The sequence below is a fragment of the Zea mays genome, chromosome 9 (genome assembly GCF_902167145.1).
Source record: "Zea mays cultivar B73 chromosome 9, Zm-B73-REFERENCE-NAM-5.0, whole genome shotgun sequence".
NCBI lineage: Eukaryota > Viridiplantae > Streptophyta > Magnoliopsida > Poales > Poaceae > Zea > Zea mays.
This window is the reverse complement of record NC_050104.1, coordinates 110,121,963-110,131,831: the sequence shown is the minus strand read 5'-3', so window position 1 is coordinate 110,131,831 and position 9,869 is coordinate 110,121,963. Positions and strand designations below refer to the sequence as shown.

General features: G+C 35.2%; 1 protein-coding gene across 1 annotated transcript; it reads left to right on the top strand.

The window, feature by feature from the left end:
- The first annotated feature begins 1,303 nt into the window (after positions 1-1,303).
- Positions 1,304-1,996, top strand: LOC118473460 (ATP-dependent DNA helicase PIF1-like). The gene has a single exon (XM_035962840.1). The coding sequence runs from the start codon at positions 1,304-1,306 to the stop codon at positions 1,994-1,996; it is 693 nt and encodes a 230-aa protein (XP_035818733.1).
- The last annotated feature ends 7,873 nt before the right edge of the window (positions 1,997-9,869 follow it).

The following is a 9,869-nucleotide window of genomic DNA, read 5'->3' as shown; positions in this document are numbered from 1 at the left end:
AGAATGCTTCTAATGGTTGTCAAAGGAGCTCAAAACTATGAATCTTTACGAACATACAATAATGTTTTACACCCGACTTTCAAAGAGGCATGTAAAACTCATGGACTACTTGAAGATGATCAGGAGTGGTACAATGCCTTTGATGAGGCCGCATCCTGGGCAACATCCAGTCAGCTTCGCCATCTTTTTGTCACAATGCTCCTTTTCTGTGAAGTAGGCGATGAATTCTCGTTCTTTGAAAAAGTCTGGAAATTACTTGCTGATGATATCCAGTATAACGCAAGACAACTGCTTAACCATCCATCCTACCAGATGAGTGATGAGGCGCTTAAAAATCAATTGATAGAAGAGCTCACAACTTTATTCAGTCGAAGAGGAAGTCGTATACAAGATTTCAATTTACCAAATAGATCTGATTCATATAACCAGGTGAATTCAAATCGTTTTATCGATGATGAACTATCATATGACATTGACACTATGCAGACTGAATCTGAAATCTTAGTTTCAGGATTAAACAGTGAACAATTATATGCTTTCACAGCTATTACAGAAACTGTTTTATCAAACAAACCAGGTTTTTTTCGTATCAGGATACGGTGGCACAGGTAAAACATATTTATGGAACTCTATCATAACATTTTTACGCAGTCGCAAACAAATTGTTTTATCTGTGGCTTCCTCTGGTGTGGCTTCATTACTTCTACCAGGAGGACGAACAACACACTCTCGCTTCAAAATTCCATGTGAACTAGATGAAACAACAGTTTGTGATATTAAATGTGGCACGATGCTCTGCCAATTGGTGCAAGCTGCATCTTTAGTAATATGGGATGAAGCATTGATGACACATAGATTTGCCTTTGAAGCATTAGACAGATCATTTCGTGATATCTTGGCTACTTCATCACCAGCAGCAAGAGATTTACCTTTTGGCGGAAAAGTTATTGTTCTGGGAGGAGACCTCAGACAAACATTACCTGTAATTGAAGGCGGGAGCCGTTCAGAAATCGTTAATGCAGCAATAATAAACTCTCCCCTTTGGTCTCATGTACGCATCCTACATCTTACTCGGAATATGAGGCTTTCAGGAACAACCTTGACACATGAAGAACAAGAAAAACTATCCCAATTCAGTAAATGGATGCTTGATGTCGGAGAAGGCAAAATAAATGCTACAACACAAGAAGGCGAGGATGAACCAACATGGATAGAAATACCCCATGAACTACTCTTGTTGCCACAAGGTGACAAAATCACTTGCATAGTTGATAAAATTTATGATGATCTAAATAAAAGTTATATGCAGCTTGAGTATTTGAAAGATCGTGCCATATTGACTCCTACTAATGATATAGTTGATTCCATAAATGAATACATTGTGTCTCTTATCCCTGAAGAGACAAAAGAGTATTTAAGCTGTGACAAAGTCATCAAAGCTCCCAATACTCATGAATCTTATGACCTTTTATATCCTGTTGAATTTTTGAATACATTGAATGGAAATAGCTTTCCACAACATCGAATAGTCCTAAAAAAGGGTACACCAATTATGCTTCTCAGAAATCTTAACCAATCAGAAGGTCTATGCAACGGTACAAGATTAATTATAACATCTTTGGGTGACAAAGTTATTGAAGGTCAGATAATGACAGGTACTCATAAATCAAAAATTGTGATAATACCTCGTATATCATTGACATTAAAGAATACAAGATGGCCATTTGTTCTACAAAGACGCCAATACCCTATAAAGGTATGCTATGCAATGACAATTAATAAGAGCCAAGGACAAACACTTTCAAAAGTTGGGGTATATCTGAAGAAACCAGTTTTCACACATGGACAATTATATGTTGCAATATCAAGAGTTACATCACAAAATGGTCTTTTTATCCTTATCGAAGATGATTCAGGCAATTGCAGTACTAAGACTCGAAACATAGTGTACAAAGAGGTCTTCACACGTATTACTATACAAGGCATTAATGGATAGCAAGTCGTATTTCTTAACCTCATGTATCTTCGTGCATTTCCTTATTATATATCCATATAGAAAAAAAATTGTGTACATCTAAACATGTACAGATAAATTAATATATCTTGAATAGGTATGTTTTCCACGCTACATATAGGCAATTTCTTCATAAATCCTGCATATTAAAGATTTGTAACCATTGTTCCATGTTAGTAACAAGTTACTAAACGATCCCGTCTCATTATTTGCAGGTACAACAATTAGCAATGTTGTTCACACCTATCACAGAGCTAAATCCTCAGAAGATAAATGTTGTGATAAGAGTCCGTGTCATCAGAAAATGGGAGTTCCGTGGTGCAACAAATGACGGTCCTCTACGCCATATCAATTTGATTTTAGCTGATGAGCAGGTACTGCTCTAATTATTGTGCGTTGTACATCATGAAATAATTACAAAAGAAAAAAATGTTTTCTTCAAAATTATTAGTACTCAAATTATTTGGAAAAAAAACATTAAAACATCCATATACCTTCTCTCTCTTTTTTTATTCTTTTCATTCCATACAGTTGACTCTATTAGGTATTTCAAATGTATACACTTTACAGCATACAACATACTATACCCACTTTGTAAATACATATTATATTACACATTGTACCAATCCTGTTTTCCACGCGCTTTTACATACATTTACACTCTTATTAAGATTATGTAATTAAGAACAACTAGGCTACAAATCTGTTAAATGAATTGGCAGTTACTGTTTGCTATTTCCTTTTTAGGTAATTATATTTTTTTAAGGTGATGCCTCTCCCCAAAATATACATTATGCTTATCAAACTTTTAACAAAATCTGTCCCAACCATCTGAAATGCACATGGAGAGGTTCTTTGCGTGCCATTTGATGCATCTTTACATGTAACTTACAGTTCATAATGCAATTTTGTAAAAAAAAATATGAGCACCTTGTTACACAAATTTATTTACCAAAATGTCCATATATAGTTTTTTCCTCACCTTTTCTTATTTCATAGTTGATGCACTTCTTCAATTCAATCTACCAAACATGTTCTTCATGGTCTTCAAACTCCATTTTTTTAATGGCAGGGAACAGCCATCCACGCTGAGATTCCAGCAGCCTTAGCCATTGAAAAGGGCTCACTGATCCAGATTGATATAGTATATGAAATTAGGCACTTTCGCGTTATGCCTTCCCGAGGCTATTTCAAACCTGTTCACAACAACCTGATGATACAGTTTACTCTTTACACTCAAGCCAAAGTGGTTAATGATCCACCTCATATCTTTCCAATATATATATACAACCTCACTTCTTTTGAAAAGGTAGAAGAAAACGTCGACAACAGAAACTACTTGATCGGTAAGAAATATTTTACTACAGCATTATTATGCCACTGCTGCTAGGTGAAGTATGTTATCCATTTTAAAAAAACTTACTAAACCAACAACACAGATGTCATTGGAATGCTGACACAAATTGGCGCTCCACATGTAGCTGGTTACAACAATTCAAGCATCGTCAGGGATATCTTCATCAAAGATATAAGGTACCGACATATTTTTTAGCTATGTACTGTTGCTATTATCTTGCACCACAAATAATGTATCAAATCCTACAATACCTTTTCCATTATAAGCCTTACAATATATAGTGTGATTATAATTGACTATGTTATTCTTTTTTCCCTATTCAGTGATGCCTCTCTAAAAATTACGCTTTGGGGAGATCAAGCATCAGGTTTCTCTATTGACAATGTCTGCAATGAAAGCAATAATAAACCTATTGTCATAATGTTTGTTGGATGCTTAGCTAAGCAATTCAAGGGTATGTTTTAAAATAGTTGAAAGCAATGTTTACATTGTTTATATATACAAAAAATCTAACAAATGTGTTATTTGTTACATAGGCCAATCATATCTAAGCAGCACCACAGCAACTACATGGTACTTCAATCCAAACATTCCTGAGGCACAGGAATACTACATCAAGTAAGACAGAATAATTAGAAAATTCAGAAGTTTAGAACACTCCATACTTTTGTTTTTTTCACTCCATACACGTATTTCAAATAAGTAATTTATGCCTGCAGTTAATTGTTCCAATATAATATTTTACCACCATTGAATTTTTTATAGAAAGGTTATAATACTACAATATTTTTTATAGCCACTTTTACTCACAAATTCACATATACTCCATAATGAACTAATAAAATGAAAAAAGGATAGAGGGGATGAAAGTTTACGAACATTTATCTGATGCATAACATCATATTACCTGAAGGTTACAAAGCAGCGACCTCCAACTGATTAGACCCACAATAGCAGAAGAAAAATGTGAAGTTTCTCAAAAACCAAATATCGAAGACAAAACTATCCAAGAACTACTTGAAATGGATCCAGATATGTTCCCTGTAATTATTGTCAATCCTTTCTTGTTCCACTTTTTTAATTCATAAAAAATTAAATTATTATATTTATAATACTATTCTTGTCTTATATGATGCAGCCACAAGGGTTTAAATGCACCGCCACTATATCACGACTCATACAAGATAACAAATGGTGGTTTCCAGCTTGCACCAAATGCAGAAAATCTTCGCCTCAAACCTCCAGTGGATACCGCTGCACATCATGTGGCTGTACAGACGTAAAGTTTAGGTAAGCGTAAACATACACATTTTATCTCCTATGATTTGTTTACGTAATGCTAACACATTCACTTGGCAGCTATAAACTCAGCTTCGTTGTCACTGATGGAACAAGTGAGGCTGAGTTCTTCTGTTTCGATACCATAGCCAAGCGAATAGTAGGGAAACCATGTGATACTCTTATTACAGCAACTATGACTTCTCAGGGTTTCCCACCAGATCTAGCCGCCATTGTATCTTTGAAATTTACCTTTGTAGTCACCCTTAATATGTCGGCATTCTCAGTGACAAACAGAGTCTTTTCTATCCTATATGTGCTAACAAATCATGGAAGACAAACCTCAGTACCACCTACAGTGCTCAACTACCCTCAAGAACAGCTACTTACACAAGATGATATATTTGAATCTACGGCCACGCAGGATTCTCCAGCAACATCATTTGCTAAACTATCCACTTCAGCTAGACAGGAAAACACGGTATAAAACTTCTTGCATAATAATGTATTCAATTTTCTGTAAACCATCTCGAAAATACGTAACATATTAAAACATATTTGATAGGTCCGACGCTTACAGTATTGTGACGCATCCAAGAATTCAGAGGTAATTTCCATGCACTTATAATATTAGCTTATGTTGTAAGACTGCTATAAACAATGATTAGTTGCTTAGGACATTTAACTTCTTGATGAAACCATTGCCTTGTCATGGTTCATCCATGTTGTGAATGGTTTGCCTATATACATAGCTTTGCCCTGCCATATACTCAGTAATCATATATTTCAAATTATTAATGCTGCTAGTGCTATGGAAAATCAATATTCTAAGATCCAATGATAAGAGATTTTCTTTATCCTCTGCTTATTTACAGTTTGAGAAATGCAAACAATGTGATTACTCTGCAGAAGTATTCACTGAAACTTAAAAATCTGAATGCTACTGCAAATGAGAATTACATGCACATATTGTCTCATGTAAAGATGTTGCCTTGTCATATATCTTATGAAAACCTACAACAATCAGAGGTTACCATGCATGTTCTTGATTATCATACATTAGATCATGAGCTAAGTTTATTTATTCTTACACTTCAGTTGTTTGTAATTTAAACATAGATCATCTTTTATACGATCCGATTTTATCCATTGTATTAAATCTCTATTCTGCACCCAATGTTGTGTGAATCACTATCTTTTCTTTATCCTCTGCTTATTTACAATTTGAGAAATGCAAACAATGTGATTGCTCTGAATAAGTATTCATTGAAACTTAAAAATCTGAATACTCCTGCAAATTACAGTTACATGCACATACTGTCTCCTGTATCCTCTTATCTAACGACCAGAGGCTGAACATTAATATACCTATGCTACAAATACTGACATAGTACATTCAATACCTCAAGTTCTGATTGGGATTTTGGACAAAGGTTATACAGATCAGTATGTAGCTTTTCACTCCTTCTATATTGAAATATAGAATACAATGATTGAATGTAGCTTACAAATAATTGTTAAAGTTATCCTAAATATGTTATTATCTCATATAACTTACACCTTTTCTTTTAGTCACAGAATGTTGACGAATATACAGATCAGCTGACCAAGAATGAATTATCATCACCACCTAAAAAGTATGTATGGAAACACATTAGTTATACAATAAAAACAAAGCATGCCTTTTAAGCTTACAACTACAACTTTTATTCCATATTAATATAATACACTACATGCAGGATGAAGCACACCCAGGTTAGCCAACGTATGCCAGATTCTACATGTTCAAAGAATGACAACAGTTAGTCCATCATGAAATACATCAAGGTATGGCACCATTTACTTAGCCAATTAATTAAGTGTCTATGTTCTTCAAACTTTTTTTTCCAATACTTAGAATTTACATGGTTTTAGCTTTTCGACCCATTTCCTTAGTTTCTGTGCTCGCAAATTCCTGATGAGTCAGCTTACCATTCTAAAAAAAGTATCAATTCTATGGAAAGTTATTGGAAATCTGCATTTCACCAAACTGGAGTAACACCACTAGGGCTTTAGTAGTCAATAACCCAGCCTTTCCTTTGTTCCTGCTCTGGGCTTATACCATCTCTCGTCAGTGCTTCCTACGCTTCTGACCTATGGGGCTCAGGCTACCATTCAAACCCTCTTGGAAGCTCACTGACAGATAGGTGTCAAAATTACAAAGTTCAAAAGAACGAAATCAAACATATTTACATAGTTCAAAGCTGAAAGCTGGTCTCTTTCGTATGGCCGTATGGCTCATGTACCCATTTCATCTTCCAAGTCAGGCTCTCAGATTGTATAAGTATATACTCAATTTCATACATGGACAAACTAAAACTTGGAGCACCTGACAATGCATAATGTCTGTCTTCAGATTACAACCTCTGATGATTGACCATAGGTTTGCCATGAACAATAATCTGTACTGCCCCTTTCGAACAAAAGCCTCCCTCTTGTCTATTTAGTCTGTAGTTCAACTATGCTTCCGGATCAATGGTCATAGAATGTTGGATGGTTTGTTTTGGGCCTTAATTTTTTGCTTGCTCACGCATGGATCAAAATAGAATCTTTGATGGTTTGTTTCTGATCCTTTGTTGCTTTGATATGCTGATACATTGTGCTGGTCTGTTCATGAAGTTTTTTGGCTCCGCTTGTGATTCAAATTGTTGCCTGATGATCAGTTCATGCTCTTCAATCTGTAGCAGTTCACTTTTCCTGTATAAAATGCTGCATTGGATAGTTGGTCATGATCAATGCTCCAAAATACACTAGCTGTACTGTCACGCAATCCTAGTCTTAATAAACATTATGCACATCTACTCAACTAATCAAACAACAGAATTTGGGATTTGTTTGGAACCACCTAGTTTGAAAAAAATGGTTTATAGAGACTGATGCAGTTCCAAACATACCAGTTCCAAACATACCAGTTCCAAACACTAGCTTCAGTCTACACTGGTGTTCCAAGCAAATATTTTAGTCGCTTTTTAAAATATGGTGATTATCACTACTTCATGTACAAAGTCTGCCATACTTTTTACCCAGCTAAAAGTATGGTGGACGCTGCAAAAACGACACTTCTTTAGTTCTTGTGTTATAAAATTATAACAATGTGTTAGATTATTAGCCTACTCATATACCTTATTCGACAAACACTTTAACTGACTTAGTACCTGCTTGCCGTGATCAAAGGGAAAGAGAAAATAGACATATAGTATGTTACTGTTTCTATCATTTCAAATAATGTTCTTTCTTATATAATCCTGATATTGCATTAAAATCTTTAGTGTTGTCTATACTAACATACTACTCTCATTTATATACAGGTATGAGGTTCTATCACTTTTGGCCCTGAGACTTTTATGTACATATTAATCTGGTGTTTAAACCTTCCTAAAACGGTGTCTATGCAAGAAAAGCTAGGCCACTTTTGATCAACAGACTCATTTGCACCTTGCACACATAAAAAGGCTCCATCACTTTTGGTCACAAAACTTTTATGTATATATTAACCTGATGTTGAAGCCTTTCTACAACTATGTGTGTATCCAAGCAAAACTATGTCACTTCTGGTTAGTAGACTTTTATGTACATATGACTCCCCTGTTGGAACCATTGTACAACTATACTTGCCTATGTAAACTCTGCAGATACACTATTACTGGACACTAAATTATGCTAGTTCAATGTAACTTGCTACTTATTGTAATCTAAATTTGTAGTACTACTGCTACTGCGTTGTTGGTATAAAAAAAATTACGCGCGCAGGCGCGCGCGTAACGCACTAGTTTCCTTACTATTAAAGCAGTAAGGAAAACTGCTCCTACGATTATAGAGTTGCATGTAGCAAACCACCCCACACTAAAAAAATGTCGCAACAACGCAATCAACAGTAAATAAGTTGTTGTGTTTGTGTTTTCATAAACAAAAGTAATGCACATCATTCATAGTTTTGACAAGCAAAAGTAATTTATATTTAATATTATCTAAATTGGTAGCAGAATTTACACGTATGCGCTATTTTTACGTAATACAATAAACATAAAAAAATATGTGAAGGTATACTACAAATACGGTAGAACCATAAATAAAAACAGATTCCTGTAAATGTAGGTAGGGAAATGGGCAAGAGGGAAAGAAAAAAAAAAGGAAAAAGGGAAAAAATCGAACTGGATTAGCAATGATAAATAGTTTCGTCATAGAAAACATAGTAAAATGTATTTGCACCTGCTTTGCAAGGGCCAAATATGTTACCACCTTTAATATCCTGTAACAACTCTTCTAATTTCATATGAAATACTCTTACAGGAATATCAGGTGCATCTGAAGATTTCTGGCCAGAGTGTTGAAGACCATCTATAATTTCAGGCCACTTTGCATTGCATGTAAATGTTACAAAAAAGTCGGGTGGACCATGGACTCTGCAGATGGCTATGCTATCATGGTAATTTTGTATCATATATCGTCGTCCACCAATGTGTGATGCCGGAAGTACGATTGTTTTTCCCATTTCGTCACCGTTTATGCAGCCTCTACTAACAGCATCTGATATGCCTTGAAGATTTTCCATTCGTAATTTATCTTGATTGTTTAGAATATACATAAGTCTATTTTCATCAATACAGGCACGAGCATCGACCTTAGCCTGGTTTGATAGTGTACCATAAGATAGAAATGGATTTGGCTGGCCAACCTTGTAATGAAATTGATAGCAATAGTATTCTTGCATGGTTATATGAGCCCTTGAATTTGTTCCTCTAACCCTTGTATCACTATAAGCAACACCAACTTGGAATCCACGCTCTCCATATGGAAACAAAAGTGGATATTGGAGAGCCATATATGCTGGATGCAATGATGAAATACGCCTCAATTCCGAATTTCTTGTCTCTATAATAATGTCTCGTTTGAAGGTATCAAGTGAGAAATCACCAATAACAAGCATGGCTAAATCATCGGTTGTTGGCATATTGTACTGCACAGGATCTCCTTCTCTAGCCCTAATAATTCTGATGATAAATTCTTCATTTGTGTGTTCATTAAGCCTTTCTCTGGCAAGCCTAAATTTCTTAGCAAAGGGATTGTGCTCGTCCAACATTTTTAATAATTCTTGTACAATATCTTGTCGTATAGAAGAGGTAGGACCATCAGCAGCGGATAGAGAGTTTATTCGATTGTTGACCTCATGTGCTGTATCAT